General features: G+C 44.7%; 1 protein-coding gene across 1 annotated transcript; it reads left to right on the top strand.

Annotated features, from left to right (window-relative positions):
- The first annotated feature begins 878 nt into the window (after positions 1-878).
- On the top strand, positions 879-24,351 carry gpm6aa (glycoprotein M6Aa). Its single transcript, XM_048263385.1, has 8 exons — positions 879-914; positions 1,275-1,459; positions 13,954-14,146; positions 14,584-14,740; positions 15,164-15,317; positions 15,705-15,781; positions 16,058-16,123; positions 21,949-24,351. The coding sequence occupies exons 2-8, from the start codon at positions 1,423-1,425 to the stop codon at positions 22,099-22,101; spliced, it is 837 nt and encodes a 278-aa protein (XP_048119342.1). The 5' UTR covers positions 879-914; positions 1,275-1,422; the 3' UTR covers positions 22,102-24,351.
- Positions 24,352-25,810: the final 1,459 nt, after the last annotated feature.

Genomic DNA, 25,810 nt, shown 5'->3' with positions numbered 1-25,810 from the left:
AGCTGCTTTGGTCAGTCCCATCACTCACACACTCATGTGAGTCTCCTGACCACAGTGGTCACGGTGGAAACTGGACGCACGGCAACACACCACCAGGCTCTAAAAAAAGCACAAAATCTCACACTCAAAACACACACACAGACACACACACAAACATGCATGCACCTATTCACACACACTTGCATGCAGAATCAAACATTCAAGTGCATATAAAACCCACACTGGAACATGAGTGTTCATTTTACATGAAGCTCTCACTATTACCCGCTTTCTCTCTCTCACACACTCACACATGCACATTTCAATAGTCCATCCCCATAAAGTGTGTTTCAGATTTGATATATCATATGACAGATTTAGACAGTGTTGTGGCATTGCTGTGGCATTCTTTAGCTGTGTCTGTGTAGGAAATTACCATTTCAGTTGAATTATTACTCATTAAAATAGATTTCAATACAATAGGATCATTTTCAATGGTACATTTATGCCTTTGTGCCATAAATGTGTGTGTCTGTGTCTCTGTGTGTGTTTATGTGTGATTGTCTGTATCAGCACACCCCTCTGTTTGCAGTGTAATCGTCCATGTTTGGAGCACCATTTTGTGAGCATGTGTGTGTGTGTCTGTGGGTGTGCACATGTGTTTTTCTCAGCACCTGTGCTGGCATCATTCCTCCCATCACAACAGTGCACAAATAGTCACATACAGTCACACACACACACACACACACACACACACACACACACACACACACACACACACACACAGGCTATGACAGAGACGACACCCTGATCCCCCTCACACTCAAGACAATTCAGCTGTACGAAATCTGTGTTGACAGGCGATCTCCGTCTGGAATAGACGAAGTAGCGAAGAGAGAGAGAGGGGGGTGATAGAGAGGGAGAGAGAGAGAGAGGTGGAGGGAGGGAGAGAGTGTGAGAGAGCAGGAAGGAAAATATAGAAAGAGAGAGTATCCATAGAAATAAGGAGAGAAAGGAAGGGAAAGGGAAGGAGAGGCACGAGACAGAGAGAGAGAGGGAGGGAGAGAGAGAGAGACAGAGAGAGAGAGAGACAGAGAGAGAGAGAGAGAGAGAGAGAGAGAGAGAGAGAGAGCATTAAGGGGGAGAGGCAGTGAGCAGGAAGAGAAAGAGAGAGAGAGCATTGAGGGGGAGAGGCACTGAGAGAGAGAGGGAGAGGAAGAGAGAAACAGAGCAGGCAGGGAGAGAGAAAAAGAGAGACTCAGAGTGAGAGAGAGAGAGAGCAGGCAGAGAGAGAGAGAGAGATAAGTGCACACAGGAGTAGCCCGCGCCTCTATTGTGAGTGCTTAGCAGGGGGGAGTGTAATAAGGAGCTGGTCTGGACGAGCTCGACGCGGCTGCACTGGTCACTTCTGTAGAGTAGATCTCCGGCTGATATTTGAATACCATGGAGGAGGACATGGATGAGGGGCAGACCCAGAAAGGTGAGCGACGGCCGCTTTTGGTAATTTTGTGTTGTCCCGTGCCATATATCTTCTTTGTTTGTGCCGTGTACCTCAGTGCATCTGTTTATAATCCCCGCCTGGGTCCTTTTGTCTGTGATCAAGTGGATTACTGATGTGTGCGAAAGAGAGATGGAAAACAGGTCACTGACTGACACATTGTAGTTCCCAAATCAGTTGTATCTAAAATGCTGCTTTTCCATCATGGGTTGCTCTGCTGTTATTGTTTGGCTTTGGTGTGTGTCTCTGAGCTACAGTCATGAAAAAATCATAAATTTTTCTGTCTAGCTGAGAGATGTAATTTGTTGGTGGAGGCAAATTTTTAAAAAATGTGTATAACAGAATGAAATAGGCAATGTACTGATGCAGAAAGAAATGCAACTTGTTTGGTGTAATATTTGGCGACAGGTTTTCCGTGGAAGACGTGCACACACACACACACACACACACACACACAAAACAGAGGGGTGTGTGCTTGTTCGGGGATGCTGTGGAGCACTGAAAGGGACTGTCTTTGTCCTCCCGCGCGTTTCTGTTTGGCGTCTGAAGGAGGCTGCTTCGAGTGAAGCCGAGCTCAGAGCGTTCACCTCCCACCGCCATTGTCTCCAAATCAAAACCTTTCTCTCCTTCTCATTAGAGGCGTGGGGGTCGCACTTCTTTCATTCGCTTGTTGGTTCATCTGTTTGCGAGTGGCAGCAGTTGTTTGCTTTTGTGTGAAATGGGTTTGCTATAAATATGCACTGTGCAGCGAGGTGAGAGCTGAATTTTTTTTAGCCTTTGAGAGAAAATATCGGTTTGAACGCAGTTAGCCTATTTACGTTTGGATGATAAATATTAGCATTTCAGTACATATTAATAATATTCTAGCAGCTATATTTTTTGTTCGAAAAACATCACAGGGCACACAGGAGGGATGCGCGAGACACTGGTCAGGATTCATCTCTCTCTTTCTCTCTCTCTCTCCATCCTCCCTCCCTCCCTCTTCCTATGTGCACCCCCCTTTAAAGGCAGTGTTTGACAGGCATGATGTGGAATCGTTGCCATGGTAGTGGCCATGTCATGTCCCCATAGCTGCGCGCACTGGCTGTTTAATACATCGGAATGAGCGCTCTATATTTCTAGAGGTGCATCATCAAGTCCATTTCCCTTTCAAAGAAGATGTGCAGATTCGATTTGTTTCCATGTTTAGTCCACCACACGCAGCAATTTTAAACCCGCCATCAGCATTGTCAGTGCAGTGCCATGTGAAAAAAATGTAGCCTATGCGATAAAGCCAGACTCTCCTGTTTTGTTGCTATCTACCTTCGTCTGACGGTGTGGATGGAATATAATGTGTAGTTAGGCTATACTGTTGCGCTGTTGAGTAGCTGGGTCATATGCTGCTCCACTCTTCCATGGCTAGCAGCTGGTTGCTGCCTGCTCTATCAAATCTTCATGGCTGCATGAAACATTCATCTTAAGGTGCTGGGTTGAGTGCTTCATTAATGTTGTGCTTCACCACTCCTCTCTGAAGAGAAACATCATAATGTGAACACGAAGATGAGCTATTATCACACACACACACACACATATACACACACCTGAGGTATGTAATTTCTGTTGACCTAAAACAGGGATACTTGCTTCTGGGATAGTGTTGGGCACAGGCAAACACATACACATATCACAGGCTATGTGCACTTATGGACACCCCCATGCATACCAGTCATAATTACAGCTGACCTGAGAATAACCGACCCGTTTGCATGCACAGTACACCCATGTTTGTGTTCTGCATGTGGAAGTTTTGCGTTCCCTGGATACAGAGCAGTGAGTAGCAGCACAACAACAGCAGATCTCCCTTCAGTTGTCTTTTTGTTTAACGCTAGGGTTCCCCAGGGCTCAGGACTCTATGTAGGCTGAGAGGGAGGAAGGCAGCAGCCTCCATAGCCCTGTTAGTGTCTACACTTCGAAGCAAACATGAAGAATGAGCCTGTGTATGTGTGAAGCTCACAGCGCTGAAACCTTAGCTGTCCTCCTAGCCCCCTCAAATCCACAAACAAAACATCATAACCTTTCCCAAAACAGCTCCTCTGGGGGAGACTGAATCAGGCAAGAGTGCAAACACAAACAAACACACACACACACACACACACATACACACACTCATACACAAACACACCTACACATACACACACACACACACACACACACACACACACACACACACACACACATACACATCCAGATGCATTTTTTTTTTTAAAGGACAAGCTTTTATTGTGCATACTGTGCATGACACAAGAATAGCAAAACAGTCAAAAGGCTTTTAGATTTCACTTTTGTTACCCTCACACAAAATAATAAAAACACTCTCATCCTTGTCATTTCTTCCCTGCTCTACTACACCACCTGCTTACAAACCCAACTGTCATGGAATTGCTCAAACCTAACCAGTCTCCGGAGGCTTGTTTGTAGAGTGCTGGTGTTGGTGCATGACAGGGTGCTGGCAGGGCGCTGATGTTGGTGCATGACAAGGTGCTGGTGTTGGTGCATGACATGGTGCTGGTGTTGGTGCTGGCAGGGTGCTGATGTTGGTGCATGGCAGGGCGCTGATGTTGGTGCATGGCAGGGTGCTGGTGTTGGTGCATGACATGGTGCTGGTGCTGGTGTTGGTGCATGACAGGGCACTGGTGTTCATCTGGTGTCTGTTGAGTGTGTGTCAGTCAGGCTGCTGAGCAGTGTGAGCTCACCAGCCAGAAGCCCAGGCATTTCCATATAATAAGAGGCCTGGTGCATTTAAATGCATCATCTTCACCTACATATCTGCTATAAGTCAGGATGTCAGGACTGAAGTCAGATCTTCCCAGGCTCTCCCCAGGTTCATATTTCATGAAGATTATAATATGGCACAAATTATTTTGAGGGTTGGGTGGAAGAACCATAAGCTTTGGTCCCCCACTCCTCGAGTTCACCTCCCAGATTCTGCTTCTGGGCCCTGCTGGCCCGATGGAGAGGGGATCTGTGCTCGGTCCACAGTAGGCAGGGCAGAAACAGAGCTGTGGCTCTCTCCGCTCTCACAGGCGAACTGTCTTGGAGTGAGAGCCCTGGGGCCCCTCAGGGAAAAGGGCATTTCATTACTGCAATCATTACTCTGAGAGGGAGAGAGACAGGGAGGAAGAGGGAGAGAGAGAGGGAGAGGGAATGAGAGAGAGCAAGGGAATGAAAAAGGGAATTAGAGAGAGAGAGAGTTGATCGCCGGCACGCTGACTGGGCAGACCCTTGTGAAACGCCACCATTGTTTGTTTTGGTTTGTTAAGAACCCTGCAGTAGACGGCTCGGGTACCGTCTGGGCGTGCAGAACCACAGGCCCTCCTCTGGTGTCAGTGGGCTCTGCCGAGGGGTCGTTAGAACGGCGAAGGTACAGTTATGATGCTGAGCTTTTTAACCAGGAGGCCATGAGTAGGACACTGTCACCACATTTACAGCCAGATTTGTTTACCTTCAGATGATGTCTTGTGTACTGTTGACTCAGGACGAGAAGATCACAGACATTACTTCAGTCTGTTTCTGTCATGTGGTTGTTTTGTTCTACATTTGACTATGTCTGACTCAGACATGATGATGCTGTGTCTTTAGCTGTGATGATATGACTGTCAAACATGCCACATGACTGAGTGGTTATTCAATCTTATAATAATATAATTCAATCTGATAATCAGGTTGCTGTGTGTGTTTGTTTAGGTATTATCAATAGCCAACACATAACACATCAACAAATCTGTCGACTCTGTCAGTCAATACAGTCTGTCCACCCTGTCCAACACAGCTGAGCCCAGAGAGGAAATCATACAAGCAGAGAGAGACCAGAGTCTAGCAGCGATATCTCTTGGTGTAGTAGGACATATGGATTCACCCATTCAAATGATGTGTGTCGGCTTTCATTTGACATGTGTAAGTACCCATGGAGCAAACACCAATCTCCAAATAAACTGCGTCTTTGGGTGAGATTATCAAAGCCTCAGTAATACAGGGTGTTTATAAAACAAATAAACCAGTAGAAACCTGACAGAAGTGTTATCATTGTTCTATAAGGAGCCCAGATGGTTATAGGTGCATGTGTTCACCATCCACCTCTGATAGCTGATAGCAATTATTAAAAGTGCTTAATAGACCTTTGATAGCTGATAGCAATAATTAGCAGTGCTTAATAGACTTTTGATAGCTGATAGCAATAATTAAAAGTGTTTCATACCATTGAAATAGTTCTTGTCAGTTCCCCATCGTACTTCTGTGGTGTTAACTGAGTTTGAAACGGTTCCAGACCAGAACCGCTGTTCAAAACAGGTCCGTTAGTGTCTATGATGCTATAAATCTGATGAAAGACTTTAATTTATAGAGCCCTCGAGGTCGATGGCAGGCAGTATTTCTCCATCCATTTAGCCATGTGTTACATGTGGACTTTCATCATTAATCAATACCTTTAATTGGCATTCAGCACCATGTCATTGGAGTATATCTACTCAGCTATTTCATAATCAATAAAACAGTGTGAGAAACATCAGGAACACACTTTCCATATTGTGTGCAGACACACACACACACAAACACTCATGCACAGACATATCTCTTGAATAATACACACGCCCACATTTCCACTTTCTCTCGCTGTCACAAACAGACCCACCACACTACACATCCCCCCTCCCTCCTCCCAGTCACATTTTGGCTAATCCGCTCTGTCTGTCTGGAGAGTTGTGACTTCTCACCAGCTGTGTGTGTGTGTGTGTCTGTTTCTGTGTGTGTTTAGAGTTAGAGTATCTGAGTTTTACAGTATGTGTCAGTTCTACTCAGAACAAATGCTTTGTTGTTCGAAACAAACGATTTTTGTTTTATTGCCTTTATTGCCATTACTGAAATGCTGCCCAGAAACCCCCTTAGCAGAGTCTTCTAACATTTAAAGGCTCCAGACCTTATTACATACTCCAGGAAACTGACAAAATACTCGTGCACGATTCTGTACACAAATCACATGGTAAATGGGTGCTAACAGTAATTCATCAGTATAATGTCTGTGTCAATATATAAATGACCTAGTGTGGCTTTGAGAAATTCCAACAGTAAATCATCATTTTGAAGGACACGTTAAAATGGCAGATAAAGTCGTTTAATGTCATATAGTTATGCAGTGGCCACTGTAGAATAGGCTTGAGTTATTTCCTGTGTGTGGGACGTCCTTCTGTCCCCCTGCCATCTTACCGCTCATTACCACAGCAAATCAGGTGTCGGAAGCACGGCTCCTCAAGAAGAGGGTGAGACGTGCTGAGAGAGTTCTGTGTCCGTGCATGCTCTTCCTGTGCTGTGTGTCACGGGCAGGTGTAGTTTCACCTGTCCACCTGCTGGAGACTGCAGTCTTAACACTTGTCTGCCAAAAGCCCTGCTGGCGCCCGCAGGCAGGCAGGCCGTCACTGGCCAGGGGAGAGAGGAAAAGAGAAGATGGGCGTTTACCAGAAACCAAACAACCAAAACTACATACAGGGCCAAAACTTTTTTTTTTTATATGAATAATCAATCACCTCTATAATTCAGTTACATTTCTCGGGTCATTTAAAGACAAAAACAAATAAACAAGCAAAAAAGCAAGACTGTCCATCTCCATGAGCAGACACAAATTAGCAACAGGACACACATGTTGAACACTCTCCCAAAGTCAGCCCCAATCACTGCCCAGTCCTAGCCCATCCAAATCTCTGCCTTGCACTAGCTCTGGTGTGATTTTCCAGCATTTGCCCCATGCTTGTGCGGTGGCATTGGTAGAAAAGTGCCAAGACTGTGTTAATGCTAAGTGTGAACGATGGCCATAGAATCGGCTGAGACGGACAAGTTTGCAAGTGTTACCTCTAAATGTTTCACAGCCCTTTCAGTGCGGATTTCACGCTTGAGTTGGGCGCTTATTGTTTATTTAACTTAACACTATGTTACTAACCCCCCCCACCCCCACCCCCATACACACACACACACACACACACACACACCATCTCCAGGCCCTCTCCCTTGCCACGCTGCTCTATTGTCCTCTCGCTATAATCTCCTTCTCTATCTGACCAAAGGGGGAGGGCTGTGCTTCCACCAATTGTCCCCCAGACATCAGTTGTGGTTATTGTTAGAGTGAGCGTGTGACCCTTACAATCCCCAATGATCTGCTGTTTGTGGAGTGTATTTAGGGGAGCTCATATTTACGTCTATTCCTCAGGAGCAAAACATGAAGTGGTCTTAGAGGGTGTAGCAGGTGCATAGGCTAGGCTGGGAAGAACCCCCCCCCCCCCCCCCCCCCACACACACACACACATACCCCCCTGCCCGTGCAACCGTGAGATTTCCGAGCGCATTGCTTTCTTTCTTTCTTTCTCTCTCTCAGCAACCCCCCCCCCCCCCCACATTGAAGTGACCCCCTTTCACTCTTTCACTCTTTCACTCTTTCTCCTTGTTTCATAAGAGGTCCTGGCTGGTGCCAAAAGGAGTGGTAGCAGCTGAGAGGGAATCCTTGGTGATGGAGGCCAGGGATGGGGCTGGTGATGGAGGCCATGGCTGGGGATGGGGATGGGGCCGGGCGGCGTTTTCAGGGGCTTTCAGAGCTGGCAGGAGCCTGGCTTTAGCCCTGAGCATAATCTCTGTAATGCGCAGCATTCGGCCGCTTTCTCTCGCTGAAATTTGTTGACACACGACGCTCGCAAAGTGGGTCAGCGTTCGCTCTGAAAGCGCCGCTCTATTCTCAGAATAAGCGCCGCCGTTGGCATGGCAACCATGCTGGTTGATTAAACATGCGCAGTGCGAGGGAGAGGGAGAGGAAACTGGGAGGCGCTCACACAGCTGAGAACCTGCTGGCACCCACACACACACACACACACACACACACACACACACACACACACACACACACACACACACACACACACACACACACAGAGCGATAGAGCCATCAATTCTGCATGTCCCAACTCAACACCTTTCAGGGTGCCAGAGGAAGGCACAGCAATTGCACGTCCTGTTAGTCTAACTGCTCCCTGATCTGTCTGGCTTTTAGCACTACGTTACCTTTGTCTCCCAGCACTTAAGATGCGGCACGCTCGCTGCGCTCCCCTAACAAGGCTGGAGGCATCAGCAGCAGATAAAATGTTCCTTAAAGCATCGGCCATTAAGACATGCACTCAAAAAACACATGTACACACACACACACATGAACACACACAACGACACACACACGAGCACCGCGCACACACACACACACACACACACACACACACACAAATGGCACTTTCTTCCCCTCCCAGCACTGCGTGACACCCCACTACTCTCTCTGTCCATCTGTCTGTCTCTTCCTCTCCTCTTTCTCCTCTTTGTGTCCTTCCATCTGCTCCCTCTCTCTATCTCTCTCTATCTCCCTCTCTCTCTCTTTTTCTCTCTCCCTCCCTCTCTTTCTATCTCTATCTCTCTCTCCCTCTTTTTATCTCTATCTCTCTCCCTCTTTCTCTCTCTCTCTCTCTCTCTCTCTCTCTCTCTCTCTCTCTCTCTCTCTGTCTCCCCCTTGGGGTAGTGGTAGGGTACTCCTGTGGTTTTGAAATGGACAGTGCACGGTATCCTTTGTGTTGGCCCCAGACAGGGGGTCCCCCTTGTTTGTGTGTGTTTGTGTGTTTGTGTGTGTGTGTGTGTGTGTGTGTGTGTCAGTGGAGGGGTGGCCATCAGGTCAGCATCACCCCGCTGTATTGGGGATTAACGTGGGGGGAGGAGGTGACATGCCCACGGCTCATAGACGGACAGATGGGACAGGGTCAGGGCGAGTCGGGCAGAGTGTGTGTTTGTGTGTGTGTGTGTGTGTGTGTGTGTGTGTGTGTGTGTGTGTCTGTGTGTATGTGTGTGTGTGTGTGTGTGTGTGTATGTGTGTGAGAGACTGTATGTGGGTGTGTCTAGGGAGAGGCCATATATTATGGGGGGATGGAGATTGGCTCTGTTTTCTGTATGTGTTTGTGAGTGGGTAGGAGAGAGTAGATATGTGTATGTGTGGTGGTTCATGTATTTTGTTCATGAGCGAGATTGGGTGTCTATTGTGTATGTTGTATATTTGTGAGAGGTTGTATGTGTGTGTGTGTGTGTGTGTGTGTGTGTGTGTGTGTGTGTGTGTGTGTGCGTGTGCGTGTGTGTGTGTGGTGTGTGTGTGTGTGTGTGTGCTTTGAGGGGTGAGTGTTTGTGTGATATGTGCATGTATGTCTACTACTGAAAAAGGAGGTTGGGTGTGTATTGGGACGAGAGAATGTGTATGTGTGTTGGGGGAGGGGCAGACATTGGTTGTGGGTGTTGTGTATATGGAAGGAGGCAGAGCCTACTGTTTTGGGGGAGGGGGAGTTGGGTGTGTGTGTGTGGGGTGTCAGTTCAGGGAGTACGGTGTGTTGACACGAGGCGAGGGCGTGGTATGCAGTGGTAGTTTGCTGACTGAGGATTTGGGTTAAGATATGATTAAGATTATTTCTGTACACATAGACTACTGTGTAAATATATTTGCCAAACACTTAAGGGAGCAGTGTTGATTCTGACCTCAATGTTACAGTAAGTGCCACTAAACATACAAACACACACACACACAAACACATGCACAACACACACACACACACACACACACACACACACACACACACACACACACACACACAGTGTACAGTATGTGTGTGAGTGTAAATGTGTCAGTGTGTGATTGTATGTGTGTATGTGTGTGAGTGTAAATGTGTGTGTGTTTGAGTGTGTGAGTGTGTTAGTGTAGATGTAGATGTGATTGTGTGAGTATCGATGTGTGTAAGTGTGTGAGTGTGAGTGTAGATGTGTAGGTGTGTGAGTGTAGATGTGTGAGTGTAGATGTGTTTGAGTGTAGATGTGTGTGAGTGTAGATGTGTGAGTGTGTGAGTGTAGATGTGTTTGAGTGTAGATGTGTGAGTGTGTGAGTGTAGATGTGTTTGAGTGTAGATGTGTGAGTGTGTGAGTGTAGATGTGTGTGAGTGTGTGAGTGTCAATGTGTGTAAGTGTGTGAGTGTCCATGTGTGTCAGGCGATGAGAGGGAGGTGATATATCTGTCATCACAGGTGATTTAACTCAAGCGGAGCGGCTCTTAATAATGCATGCCTGTGGAGGCCAGGGGATCTGGCCCGCTGCTGAATTATGGAAACGGCATCAAACAGGCTCTTTAGCCAATCCCCAACGCTTAGGCCTGTGCCACAAAGCACCTCGCACTGCCAGGGTCACACCGGATAGCACACAAGTCAGATTTGGCTCTGATCTGGCTCAGATATCTCAACTCAGAGGGAGAGATTACACTATCTTTAAAAGAGATACGGACAAACAGAGAGAGAAAGAGAGAGATTTGGGCAGGTGAGGACTATTACTCAAGCCACATACAAGTGAGGACTATTACTCAAGCTACACTGAAGACACTGAGAGAGGAGAGATACTGTATGGATCATCAGGCACACACACACACACACACACACACACACACACACACACACACACACACACACACACACACACACTATGGGTCATCAGATTGCACACACACACACACACACACACACACACACACACACACACACATACTGTATGGTTTATCAGATTGTCCAGCACATCTGGTTCTAATGTGCCATAGATCTGCACCAGAGCTGTGATCCAGGTAACATGAGAGAGGGATGAAAGTGTCTTAGATGAGGTAGATAGACAGAAAGAGAGAGAGGGAGAGAGAGAAAGAGAGAGATCTTTAGAACGGATACCCATCTGCACCAGATGACGATCTGATCCACCCAGTTGCTATCAGTGTGAGGATGATAAACATCTAACTGATATAGACATTCAAACTCAATGCTATGGTTTCTCCCACCTGTGCAGTTGCCACGGAGACATGTCTCCCCTCCAATGTAATCAGTGGTTCTATAGGAAATTACATCATTACAGTAAGGCGTTTAGCCACTCATGTTTAAATAATACTGCAGTCTGTCACTGCACATAGAGCCGGCTGCTCCGGAGTTATGAATTCATTATTATTGTAAATGTGTACTTGGAGAGTCAGGATCCACATGCAGGGTTGATGATAAGATTGCACCTAATGGTTTCTCACGTCCCTACAGGCTCAGAAACATATAAAAAGCAAGTGCACTGGTTTAAGGCAAGACAAGGTAAGCCAAGGCAAAAGCATGTGCATTGGTTTAAGGCAAGGCAAGGCAAGGCAAAAGCAAGTGCACTGGCTTAAGGCAGGGCAAGGTAAGGCAAAAGTAAGTGCACTGGTTTAAGTTAAGGCAAGGCAAAAGCAAGTGCACTGGTTTAAGGCAAGGCAAGGTTAAAGCAAGTGCACTGCACTATGATGTAGAGCTTATTAATGGTGGGACATAGAGGAGTAAAAAGCGTAAAACTCTACTCTGTATTTTACTGCACATCATTAGATGTTAATCTAAAGCATAAAGGGTGTGCAGGGTTTGCTGTCAATGATAGGCACTGACCCTTTAATGCAACCCTCTAATACATTTGTTAGACCAGGGCCAGATCTTTCTCCTGTGTCTGTCATTCAGGGTCTCACACAGGTGATGGAGGTCAGAGGTTCTGGAATTAGAACACTGTGAAGGACTCCTGTAATAGCACTGAGATTATAAGAAGGAGTGAGGGAGGGAGGGAGAGAGAGATAGATAGAGAGAGAGGGGGAGGGAGGGAGAGCAAGAGGGTAGAGAGAGGGATGGAGCCTGTAGCTTTGCACTGATGTGGTACCCAGCACCCATCCTCCACTTACAGTAGCTGATTTATGAGTCATAGAGTTGAAACCTGCATCTGCATTTTATCCCTCACTAGTGCAGGTCACACATGCACACACACACACACACACACACACACACACACACACACACACACACACACACACCCATACTTGCCGTGACCCTGCCCTGGGCTGAGGGGGGTAGGGTGTTTAGAGTGTGCAGAGGTTGGGGGGTTGAGCTCCAGGGCAGTTATGCCCAGCTCAGTATGTATTGCGGGCACACATGTGTGAGTGTGTGTGTGTGTGTGTGTGTGTGTGCAAAAAGGGGGTTATGCTCAATGTTAATTGAGGCTGTATGTACATTTTTTTGTGTGGTGGGGTTTAGCTAATATGTCAGATTAAGCCCAGGCCAGTCCAGAGAGAGAAGGAAGGGGTGCATGTGTGAGAGAGAAAGAGAGAGAGAGAGAGAGAGAGAGAGAGAGGGAGTGAGTAAGAGAGTGTATTGGTCTGTGTAGGACCGTTATACCCGTGTGGGAGTGTGTGTGTGTGTGTGTGTGTGTGTGTGTGTGTGTGTGTGTGTGTGTGTCTATGTGGAGGCCAGGTTGGAGGTTGTGCGTTGCTCTGTTGCATGTACTTGTAATTCCAGTCAGGAGTCAGGGAGCAGACAGAGCGAGAGTAAAAGAGAGAGAAAGAGAGAGACAGAGTGATAGAGAGTAAGATCGCAAGAGAGAGAGAGGGGGAGCAGTCCTCAGCAGTGTCTGTGTGTCAGACTCTGAGTGGAACTCCACAGGCTCCCGAACCCTCTGCACCCAGGAGCGACGCCGGCACTGAGCAGCCAATCAGACTGCCCCTGTGCAGTACCCATAGGGAATACAGGACCCATGTCAACCAGAGTGATCAGATTATGGGTGTTATGCATTTCATTTGTGAGCGCGCTCTGTAGCTCCGCTGTTGACTGTGGGCATGTAACATTAGACATGACGGCAATCGGACTCAGAGAGATTAATGTAGTCGGAATGCCTGGGTGGAATTCCATGATTGGATTTGTGCGGAAATTTCATTGTGGTCATGGCATTCCATCAGGGGAAGCATAGCTCGGAAATCTAATGTATGTCAGTGGCCTGAGTTTCCATTATAGGTCAGAGGGACTGTATTTTATTTAGAGATATTCTGATTTGCTTATCCTCTCTCTCTCTCTCTCTCGCATTCTGTATGCATTAGCAATGTATTCTGAGCATGAACAATGTATGCTTTTGTACAGTTTATTTTTTTTCTATACGGTTATCATCATCATCAGTTGTACGCCTTAATAATTTAATATTAATATTAATAATAATGAGTAATATACAGTAAATAAGAGATACAATATTAAATGTATAGATGTTTATGTTTGTGTCCTGTGTGCCGCTCCTGTGGGTGTGAAGAGTTGCCATATTAAATGTATGGATGTTTATGGTTCTCCTCTGTGCCCCCAGGGTATGGAGAGTTACTATATTAAATGTATAGATGTTTATGTGTATGTCCTCTCGGCGAGTACTGTCTGAAGTGCCTACATGGCATCCGTACCCATGTGATTATTAAATGTATAGATGTTTATGTTTGTGTCCTGTGTGTGCCCAGGGTGTGGTGAGTGCTGTCTGAAGTGCCTACGTGGCATCCGTACCCATGTGATTATTAAATGTATAGATGTTTATGTTTGTGTCCTGTGTGTGCCCAGGGTGTGGCGAGTGCTGTCTGAAGTGCCTGCGTGGCATCCCGTACCCGTCTCTGGTGGCCACCATCCTGCTGTACGCTGGCGTGGCGCTGTTCTGCGGCTGCGGGCACGAGGCTCTGTCGGGCACCGTCACCATCCTGCAGAACTACTTTGAGGTGATACGGGCACCTGGAGATGGCGTGGACGTCTTCACCATGTGAGTTAGCACCACCACTGGGCCACTTCATCTTTCACTGGGCTTTACAATCAAACACTTTCTTAAGTTATTAGACACATTAAAGTCTCTCCCCAGATCTCTACTCTCTCTTTCTCTCTCTCAATCACACACACACACACACACACACACACACACACACACACACACACACACACACACACACACACAACAACCCTTCCAGACCAAAATCTATCTTCTGAACATGAAAAGAGCCGTTTGCATGCGGATAGATGTTCTGAAACTCAAGAAGAACTCTAAATAATGTACATCGCACTACTTTGCACTACACGCACATATGCACATACGCATTATGCACACACACACACACACACACACACACACACACACACACACACACACACACACACACACACACACACACACACTAATACAGTCTTTGTCCTTCTCTCCACCAGCATTGACATCATTAAGTATGTGATCTATGGCATTGCCTCTGCGTTCTTCGTGTACGGGATCCTGTTGATGGTCGAGGGCTTCTTCACCAGTGGAGCCATTAAGGACCTATACGGAGACTTCAAGATCACCACCTGTGGACGCTGCGTCAGCGCATGGGTAAGGCAGCCCTGTACGGTGTGTGTGTGTGTGTGTGTGTGTGTGTGTGTGGGGGCGGGGTGTCACAGAACAGCTTGAGGAGAGGAGATTAGGTGACCTCTCAGTTCAGAGGGATTGTGGGTAAAAGATTCAATGACAAGGAGGCTTTACGTGAAGTAAAAAAGTTGCAGGTGGGAAGACTCCTGCATGGGATGCTATGGATAATCTGCCAGCTCAGAGTGATTGCTGCTAATTCATTGCTCTAAAGATATCTAGAGGTCAAGACTGATTCTGGAGGAGCACATGCATTGGCAAGTGTATGGACTATACTGTAGTACAAAGCTATTATGGGCCTGTTTCTCATGGCTAGGAGAGATTAAACTGTGAAATTACAGGCTATCTATCTGCGTCATGACCTTTGACCTTTGGGCTTTGTGTGTGCAGTTCATCCTGCTGACCTACATCTTCATGCTGGCCTGGCTGGGGGTGACGGCCTTCACCTCTCTGCCCGTGTTCGTCTACTTCAACATCTGGACCATCTGCCAAAACGCCACACTGCTGGAAGGAGCCAGCCTTTGCCTCGACCCACGCCAGTTCGGTACGCCCGGGTCCGGCCTCCACAACACACTCCACAAAACCACAAAACCCTTCATATAGACCCAGAGATCTATATGAATCTTCTCCAGGAGTGTCTAGCATAAAGAAGGAAGCAGGAGAAATGCTTTAGGAGAAATAGGTTGCATTGTGTACTAAAACCCTAAAAACCCCTAAAACACTTGAGTTTCTCAAAGTGCCAGAGCTGGCAAGAGGAAAGGACAAAGAGAATTACTCTTTAGGACAAACAGAAGTCATGAAAACAGTACAAATTAGGTCAAGTACTATGGCTTCCAACCTTAAAGTAGAATAGAGCAGGGCAGACCTGCTTGTAGGTGGACTAGTTCTGTGCATGTGCTGTGCATTCATGTTGGCCGTGTCCCTGTTTCAGGAGTGGTGACCATCGGGGAGGAGAGGACAGTGTGTGCGGGATCTGAGAAGTTTTACAGGATGTGTGTCTCAAATGAGGTGAGCAGATGTGTGTGTGTGTGTGTGTGTGTGTGTGTTTGTGTTTGTGTGTTTCAGTTTGTGTGCATATCTCTGTGTGTTTCTCTTTGTTTCTGGTGATGTGCGTATTTTGTGTATAGTATGTGCATATTTCTGGTGTGCGTGTGTATATATGTTTTATGTACACATGTGTGCGTTGTTTCTGTGTGCATCTGTGCATCTAGTGTGTGTGTGTGTGTGTGTGTGTGTGTGTGTGTGTGGTATCGTCTCATCTGTCCCTTCCTCTGTCCCCTACAGTTGGATATGACCTTCCACCTCTTTGTGTGTGCGCTGGCTGGGGCTGGAGCTGCAGTCATCGCCATGGTGAGAGACTCTTCCAGTCAACACTATTGCACTCTCTCACTATACCCACCTGGAATGCCCATGGCAACAACAAATGCAATGCAGAGATGTCTCATTCATGTGTGTGTGTGTGTGTGTGTGTGTGTGTGTGTGTGTGTGTGTGTGTGTGTGTGTGTGTGTGTTTCAACTCAGGTCAGATAGCAGAAAAATAATGCAGGGTGTTTTTTTGTGTTTTGCTTAACAATGTTTATCTGGTCCTATGGGACCCAAAGAGATGCATCCATCACTGTCTGCACACACTGCACACATAAGCACACACACACACACACACACACACACACACACACACACACACACACACACACACACACACACACACACACACACACTGTTATGTGTGTTAATATAATGTGTGGTGAAAATTTTGAATAGACTCACTGGACGTTTAAGCTAATTACTGAAAATATATATATATATATGTCCACCATATATTTATTTTACCTGAATATTTGAACTTCCAAATTAAATGTCAAAATGAATGTCAGACGAAATTTAAAGTTTGATTGACTGGATACAAAACATAGTGAAAACTGTCTAAGGTCACTCATGAGCATCGCTAGTAGTGGACCGCTAATTGTTGTGCTGCTGGTGCAATGTCTTTCTCCAAGAAAGCCAAGTCCGGTTACAAAAAAGAGAGACATCAAAATGAGGGGAAACAACTGCTAATAAACTTCTTTCCAAAGAAAGGTGAGCACAAACGTTAAAACACGAAATCCTATGGTGTTTGCTTGAATATCTCCGCAATCATTGATGCTAAAACGAACTGAGACAACCCATTGAAATAGCGGAAAATACACTTTCATAGGTTAGGCTACACATGTAATCTGATGCATCTCGTGATCCAGCTCCATCTCCATCACTTGAAAGACTGCATGGCGCCAGCTTAATTCATGTCCTGTTGTAGGCTACATGCTGATCATTATCACTAGGCTAGTGGTTTAGGGTGCGATTTCTTTTCTCTCCTTTCTGTTTTCGTTAGTCTTAACTTTTTTTTTACTCAAGTAATGGATGGGATTTTGATGTAGCTGGTACAATACTTCACTCAAAATGTAATCAAGTAAAATTTAAAAATCTTCTGCCCGATCCAAGACAAACGATACTTGTCAGATTTTTCAATTTCATTTTGTTTGCCCGTGACAGCCAATCAAATATGGTGATGAAGCCGCCAAACAGGAAGTGGACTAACATCTCCGTGACGCTTTGAGTTAACATAACAAAACTCGATACCATTAGTCAGGACACTGTCCCAATCACTCACAGCAATTTTTATGCATATACATTGAACACTCTAGCGCCACCACCAGTTCAATGCTGGACATGCTCATGCACGATCCTTGACTCTTTGTCTGATTTTCACAATTGAGGTAGCGTCTTAATCCTTGGAACATCCCGAGTTCATCGACCCCTATCCCATCACTTTCCACCATATTGGACCTCCGCCATATTGGATTTGGTCCAAACACTATGAAAAGTTTCAGCGGTTACAAATTTCATCCGATTTTCACAAAACTTGGCGGAGATGATCTTCAGACCGAGCCGCACAAACGATAGTTGTCAGATTTTTTCATTTCAAGTTTATTTGCCTGTGACAGCCAATCACACATGGCGACAATGCCGCCTTACAGGAAGTGGGCTAACATCTCGGCTATGCTTTAATGTATGAAGTCCAAACTTGGTACAGGGACTTGGTATCTGATTGTGAGGACGCACTACGAAATTGGCATCATGTGGCCTCTATAGGGGGCGCTGTAATACAGGAAGTGAGCTTGTATCTCAGCAACGCTTCGGAGTAAAAAGTCCAAACTTGGTATAAGGACCTGTTACCTGATTATGATGACGCACTAGGAAATTGGAATCATTTGGCCTCTATAGGGGGCGCTGCAATACTGGAAGTGAGCTCCTATCTTAGCAACGCTTTGATGTATGAAGTCCAAACTTGGTACAGGGACTTGGTACCTCATTGTGAGGACACAGTAGGAAATTGGCATCATTTGGCCTCTATAGGGGGCGCTGCAATACTAGAAGTGGGCTCCTATCTCAGCAACGCCATCGGTTGTATGAAGTCCAAACTTGATACATGGACATATTAGCTGATTGTGAGGACATGCAAGGAAAAGTGGTCTCATTTGACCTCTAAGGGTGCTGTAATAAAGAAAGTGAGCTCACATCTCAGCAACACTTTGGTGTATGAAGTCCAAACTTGGTAGAGGGACATGGTAGCTGATTGTGAGAGCTTAAGGACATTGGTGTAATTTGGCCTCTAGGGCGCTGTAACAAAGTAAATGAGCTTATTTCTCAGCCATTCTTTATCCAATGGCAATCAAACTTGCTGTGAGTGCTTGCTCATGGCATGGCAATGCCATTCCTGCTATAGCGCACTGCTTGGCCCCCGCATTGCTGCTTGCAGCTATATTTTAACATGATTTTTTTGTTGTTGTTTTGAAATTGATTTTCTTTTTACTTTTTATTTGTTAATTTGTTTTTGTCTGTCTTGTATGTCTTGGTGTCACAGGTGCGCTTGGCACACGCCCCCGGTCCGCATCTTTGTGTTTTGTTATTTTTAAATGTATTTGTCATGTCTTGATGTCACGGGCACGCTGGCGACTAGGCCGCTCCATCCGGCATCTTTGTCTTTTTGTTATGTGTCTTGTTTGTGGAGCGCTTTGGGTTGCACTCTGTGCATGTTAAATGCGCTTTAAAAATAAAACTGACTTGACTTGACTTGACACACACACACACACACACACACACACTTTATACTCTTTACCTGGAGGAACAGACCCAGGTGTGTGGGTATTCATGTGTGTTTATGATTGTGTCAGGGTGAGAGGATGTATGTGTGCATTTGTGTGTGGGTAGATAGATACAGAGAGAGAGAGAGAGAGAGAGAGAGAGAGAGAGTAAGAGAGTAAAGTATTTAAAGTTAAGTATTTTTATTTATATAGAGCTTTTCTTAGCACAGAGTGCAACCCAAAGCGAGAGAGCGAGAGAGAGAGTGTGAGAGAGAGAGAGAGAGAGAGAGAGAGAGGGTTTTAAGACTAAATGATTGGTATATGTATCACAATAGACACTTTATTTATAAGAAAGAAATTTAGAAGAATAAGAAAAAAATGGCATAGAATTTAGTTTTATTAAAATGTATTTCATTCAAACTGGCAGGAAAGCTCATAACAAGCACGCAAACTTTGGATGCATGAATAAGTGTTCTCCCTCCTTGGCTCATAAGCCACCAATCATATCCACACACCTTGATAATATTGTGTACCACTAATCACATGCAAATAGCCAATATGTTCGGTTGCATCATCAATATGTGACAAAACAACAGAAATGACATAGAGAAAGATTTTAAATCTTAAACGGATGAATGCCGCCACCAATTTCATATTGATCGTGAGAACTGATATATGGGCAGTTGATAACATAGCAAGTGTGTCTATCGTGATTTAAAGGCGGACCTCTATCAGCAGCACAGTGGCAGCACAGTGCTCCATACGTGTCCCTCGCCTCTCCCCTAATTACTTTTAACCGTCGTTACCAATTTGCAAATGATGGTGAATAACTAATCATTCATCATGAGATGTACAGTATTTCGTAATATCTTTATTCTAATTATGTTTCCCATTGTAATCGTGCAATGTGTAATGCTTTGCATGGACGTGCGCTGGTGTGCGTTCATGAATGATAGAAGGATGGTGCGTGCACCTGCCAATATGACTGTTGACATGCGCTCTTAAATTAGCATATGAACAACTCGCCATTGACTTCTGACCAGGTTTAGGTGGTGTACGATAGCGATTTTTGGATAACGCGCCAGGCCCCTCTCTAGGTTGTTAATTGCCACACCCCTGGGCGCAATGTTTAAAAAATAAACGTGCAAAATACCGAATTAAACTTTGCGCGGGTGGAAAACGAACTTTACGCCATGCGCTGGTGCCCAAAATACAGCCCTAGAATGTCATGATAATTTTAAGGCACTTGATCACACATGAGCGAAACATTTCAGGCTAATAAATAATATCCATTTCAGCTTCATGGTGTACAGTGCCAACGTTACTCCTGTTTCATAAATTCAAATGAGGTTATGATAACCAAGTGCCTGGCTGGACACTTTTTATCTGTATTTCAGCCTTCTCGGCTAAATCCTTTTTTTAGGTTGTTAAATGTATCAATGATTATTGATACCTAAACATAAGAATAATTTTAGTGTGAGGCATTTTAGCCATATTGCCCAGCCCTAGTCTGTTCTATGTTCTCCATGCCTGTGTGTGTGTGTGTTAGCTGACAAGGGTGGACAGCTGTGTCTATGTGTTAGAGAAAGTATTATTTGTGAGTGATTACATGTGTCTGTGCTTTATTGTGTGCATATGTGCTTGTGTGTGTGTGTGTGTGTGTGTGTGTGTGTGTGTGTGTGTGTGTGTGTGTGTGTACGGGTGTCTGTGTGTTTGTGTGTGTGTGCGAGTGCGGGTGTCTGTGTGTGTGTGTGTGTGTGTGTGTGTGTGTGTGTGTGTGTGTGTGTGTGACTGTCTGGGAAGGAGGGATTTTGGCGCATTGGAGAGACAGAGTTTTTCTCTCTGAGAGACGCTGGGCATGTCGTATGGTAACCATGGAAACTAGGAGAAGAAAGGGCCCGGAGCCTGTTGAGAACATCTCAGTGATTTGCGAGGAGCCATTTTCTAAGAAAGAGAATGCTGCCGCTAGTCAGGGGGGACTGTGTGAGAAATCAATCTCTCATTAGCATTTAAAACAGCTTGTTAGATATTAAAAGTATTGTTTCAAATCATGTATAATATAAATATTCCAAAAAGACAACAGTTGTATTTATATAGACATATTTTGTAGCTCAATGTGAGAGGAAATATCGTTGTTTTTGTTACTTGTTGGTTATGAAACGTATTGCGTGTGGCTGTTGGGGTGGCGAGTAGTGGAGTGGGCAGTAGCAGTATCCATGGTAGTCATAGCATCGGATTCACCTTATCGACTATTGTCTCTGATGCAAGCACTCACACTGCTGCTGTTGCCTCTGACAACGATGAAGGTGTTTTCCTCTTTGATACCAACACCACTCGAAGAAAAACAGGGCGAATCAGATTCGACGACTTGAGAGCTCTCACGGCTTTCTCCTGCTTCCTCTGAATGTCATAATGGCTTTACATACAAAGAGCACGTATATAAATCTCTCACTAGCTGGGGCTATGTTCCCTTCCACTTGATTTTATATTTCACAAAAGATAGATGAACTTAATTTTGCTATGGGCAATTGAGGTAAAGAGATTAACAATTGAATTAATCCTAATAGGAGTGTCGTCCATAAAACACATAAAGAGATTTTATGGAGTGAACATGATCTGGCTGGAGTGTAAATGCCAGAACCTTGAGCTCTCTGTGGCAGAATGACTGCTTGGAACATCAGCTGCCATGGAAACAAAGGGCCCCTCAAAGACTTAGTCAGGTCTGCCACCTGGTGGTGGAATCAGATGTGTGTGCATGGTAGTCATACAGTGTGTGTGTGTGTGTGTGTGTGTGTGTGTGTGTGTGTGTGTGTGCATGTGATAGTTATACTGCAAATATATTGTACATATTCAATTTTAATGATTTTTTATTTCATTTTATTCATTTGAATAGCACCATAAACAATTCAACCTTTCTCAAGGCACATATAGAAGGTGGCGTTGGAAAGGAGAAAATCTGCTTTTAACACAAAACCAGTTCTAAAAGGGCAGAGCCATCTAGCTGAAGCCTTGCATTTGTGAATGCTGGTGTGTAAAACTGCTCCTCTTTTTCAGATCCACTACCTGATGGTGCTGTCAGCCAACTGGGCTTACGTGAAGGACGCCTGTAAGATGCAGAAGTATGAGGACATCAAGTCCAAGGAGGAGCAGGAGCTCCACGACATCCACTCCACGCGCTCCAAGGAGCGCCTCAATGCCTACACATAAGGCAGGAGCACGCCCGGGGGAGGAAGTCCAGTGATGTCACTTCCTGTCACAGGAGAGTGGTGACGCTGAGATGATCTCACTGGTGTGTCTCACTACCACCCCATGACAACCCATTCTTTTCACATACAGACAGTATTATCAACATTATTATAATTATGATTGAGATTATGACTATTATTATTATGATTATTATTGTTATTATTTAGAAAATGAATAGGTAGTGTACAAGCTACCTTTGCTTTATGTTTTTTAATGACATTTTTACTCATTTTTAATGGAGGATTTTTTAAAAGCTCTTTCTTTCATGTTCTTTGTTCTATTTCTCATTTCTGTTATCTTTTTGTTAGTTTTGTTTCTTTTATTTTAATTTCTGTTGTTTTTCTTTTATGGGTCCGTTCTGGGGTCTAAAGGGTTCCAAGCACATTCCCCTCCTGTGTGTGAGAGTCTCTTCACAGATCTCGTTCTAAAGAACATCACACATGCAAGGGCCATCACTTCAGGAGATAAAAAATAACAAAACTAAAAAAATAAGCACTCTTTTTTTAACCATTTGTGGGGAGGGAGGCCCAAAACCAGCTAATTCTGTATTATTCTCCTATTATTTAAAGATATTGCAAATGTACCATAAATCTTTTTTATTTACAGTCAATATTCAAGAGTCTAACCAAAATACTATAAGATAAAGGTTATTATTTTTGCTCGTTGTGCCAAGCCTGCATTCAGCAGAGCCAGGTCTGACTGTCAAATACATCAAGGGGTTACTGCAGCCGTTGTTTGACCATACTGGCGTTGCCACACACACACACACACACACACACACACACACACTTCTAATGGTTCTGGAGCACATCTGGCCCCGTTCTGATACGGAACCGATACAGCACCAACACGGAACCGTGGCCGGGTGGAGACAGATGTGTTGCGAACACGGTTGCTGTGTGATGCACAGTGCCAGACACACACACACACACACACACACACACACACACACACACACACACACACACACACACACACACACACACACACACACACAGTGCCAGACTGGTCTTACTGCTCGGTATGCATACCTGTCTTGTCATACATGCACGCCAATTATTTTAGAGCCCCTCCTCTTATTTTCGTACAGTAGAGAATGAGAAATAGAGCAGGTAAGTAGGCAGTTTTGCAGTTTTCTGCTTTGTAAATACTCCTAATGTAAATGTATACATGTACGTAAGCACTTCAACTTCAGGTAATAGCCTAATTCGTAATGAGAATCAAAACACATTCCACGCGTGGGCGAAAGAGGGAGACACACCGACGAGTCCAAGATGGAGGCGATGTCCTGACATTCTCGGAAGACGTTACAGATTGGCGGGAGATTTCATTTGGAAAAAAAAAAAACGAAAAAAAAAAAAAATCACACACAACAACCAAAAAATCTTTAAAATAAAAATGAATAATAAATTAAAAGAAGATAAAAAAACCTATAATGATATATCCTGATGACGATTAGAAAAATCACTTGTTATCTTGCTTGATTTTGCTATTGGACTACAGAGGTGTCTTATCATTCTTTTTACTGCCTGGCAATTCATGTTTTGTCAGTGTTATCAAAGAGCTAGTTTTGTGCACATATTGGATCATTGTGAGCTCTTTCTAGGTGTAAGTGCATTGGTATTCAACTGCGAGTTGAATCTCTGTACTGTTAGGTAAACGACTGTGAATCTAGATGTTCTTTGTGGCATGGTCATGCATTAAATGGTAATCGTTTTACTGGAAACAAACATACGAAAAAAATATAGAATTTTCATTTTACTTCATTTTAATTTCCTTCTTAATTTGGTCTCAGTTGTTTGAACACGTTGACCTCACGTGAAGAGGCTCAACTCTCCTCTTTTATGAGTTCTAAATCATGTGCAGTATTTCAACTCCTGTGCTCTCTGCGTTTCACACAAGTCTTCTCTCAGCTTGTAGATGGTAGTGTTTGAGTTGTGTCTGTTTGGTTTGTGCTGCGCTTCTTTACCCATGTCCTGATCTTGCCTCCCCGTAATCTTGTTGCTCTTTTCAGTCTTGACCTGACGACGCTTTCCGCTCCCTCCTCATTGTAGCCTTTTGTACGTTCACCCAGAATGCATAGTAGAAGCCTGTAACCATGGGTCTGTTCTGTACATACATGTGCCAACCGCTTCAACAGTGGCTTTTCTCAACTGTAGGAACAAACTGCTTGCGTAAATAAAAAGATGCACTGGTGTACTTGTTCATAAATATGCTCTGGCTCGTTTATTGTCTGCTTATGATACGTGTGTGTAGCGTGTGTGTGTGTGTGTGTGTTAAGTGGATAGGGGACATTATAAAAGTGATCTGTGATTTCATATGCCCCCAACTAACAATGAAGACTGATGAAACAGATTTATGTGTCCACATTAAGACTGTAGTTATGGTTATGGTTATAGTATTTATTTATTTAAAAAAAAAAAAGAATGTGGTGACCTGGCCATATTCTTTGTTCTCATTGTTATACGCTTAAACACAAGTTATTGTATAAATGCTTACAAGTAACCCACTATCTACACATGTCTATGTTTAAGACAATGTTTATTGCGACAAAGATAACGATAATTGCTACCTTATTATGCCTTGTAGACTTAAGAGGGGTAACCTCCTTAACAGCAGATTTATTACTCCGAGCCTGAATGGTGCTTCCAGAGATTCTCAAGGCTTACGCTTTAATCAGATGTGCCATGTTAGATTCTGACCTGGCCTCACCAGGCCATCCGTCTGTTACGCCAACACAGGTGGGCAATCCGTAATGAACAGACACAAACACACACCGTGCACACACACACACACACACACACACACACACACACACACACACCCTCCACGTGTTCCTTCTGTCTAAGAATTGATGTCAGAATGATCCATTTTTGTATTATTGTCTTAGATCTCGGCTGAAATGCACTATGATCTAAAATGATAGCAAGCATGAGATACAAACACTTATAATTAACCTATATGCTATTACTTCCATATCATCATGTAAGAAAAAAACACCCCCCCCCTCCTAACAACACACACACGCACACGCACACACAACATACAGTACGCACACACATACACACACCCACCCAAACACACATGCATGCGCGCACACACACACACACACACACACACACACACAAGCAGGTCCTTCCCAGGTTTACGGGGTCACTCCATACCTCCAGTCCCACCCCCTTGTCTGCCTGCCCTGCTTATCCCATGTGATCTAATATATCATTCCATGCCGCTATGACAAGGGCGCTAATAGGATTAGCACCCAGACAGAGGCACTAACCTTTGCCAGTCTGTCTACAAGGGCCTTGGCTAGAGGAGGAGCCGGACTCTGCTCTGCCCTGCTCTGCCAACAGGTGCAGCACATTCCGTGCAGACGCATTCACTGCCAAACTAGTTACAAAGTTTTAAAGGGAATATTGTGATTGTTGTTGTCATTGACCAGCAAACCTCATGCCTGCTTTAGCAACACTGACCTCCGTTATCATGGTAACATTAATGTTCTAAATGGCTTTGTGCTTTAAAAAGTGCAGAAGCGTCAGGGGATAGATATGCTCATCATGGCTGAAAATGGATTCCATGTGGCCTGGATTTAGGTGTTACCTATTTATCTCTGGAAAACAAAAACAAAAAATGTTTGTCTTTATATGGCTGTCTGTCTGTTTGCTGTGTG

Source organism: Alosa alosa, chromosome 14, assembly GCF_017589495.1.
Source record: "Alosa alosa isolate M-15738 ecotype Scorff River chromosome 14, AALO_Geno_1.1, whole genome shotgun sequence".
In the NCBI taxonomy this organism is placed as follows: Eukaryota; Metazoa; Chordata; class Actinopteri; order Clupeiformes; family Clupeidae; genus Alosa; species Alosa alosa.
This window is presented reverse-complemented; position numbering and strand designations above follow the sequence as displayed.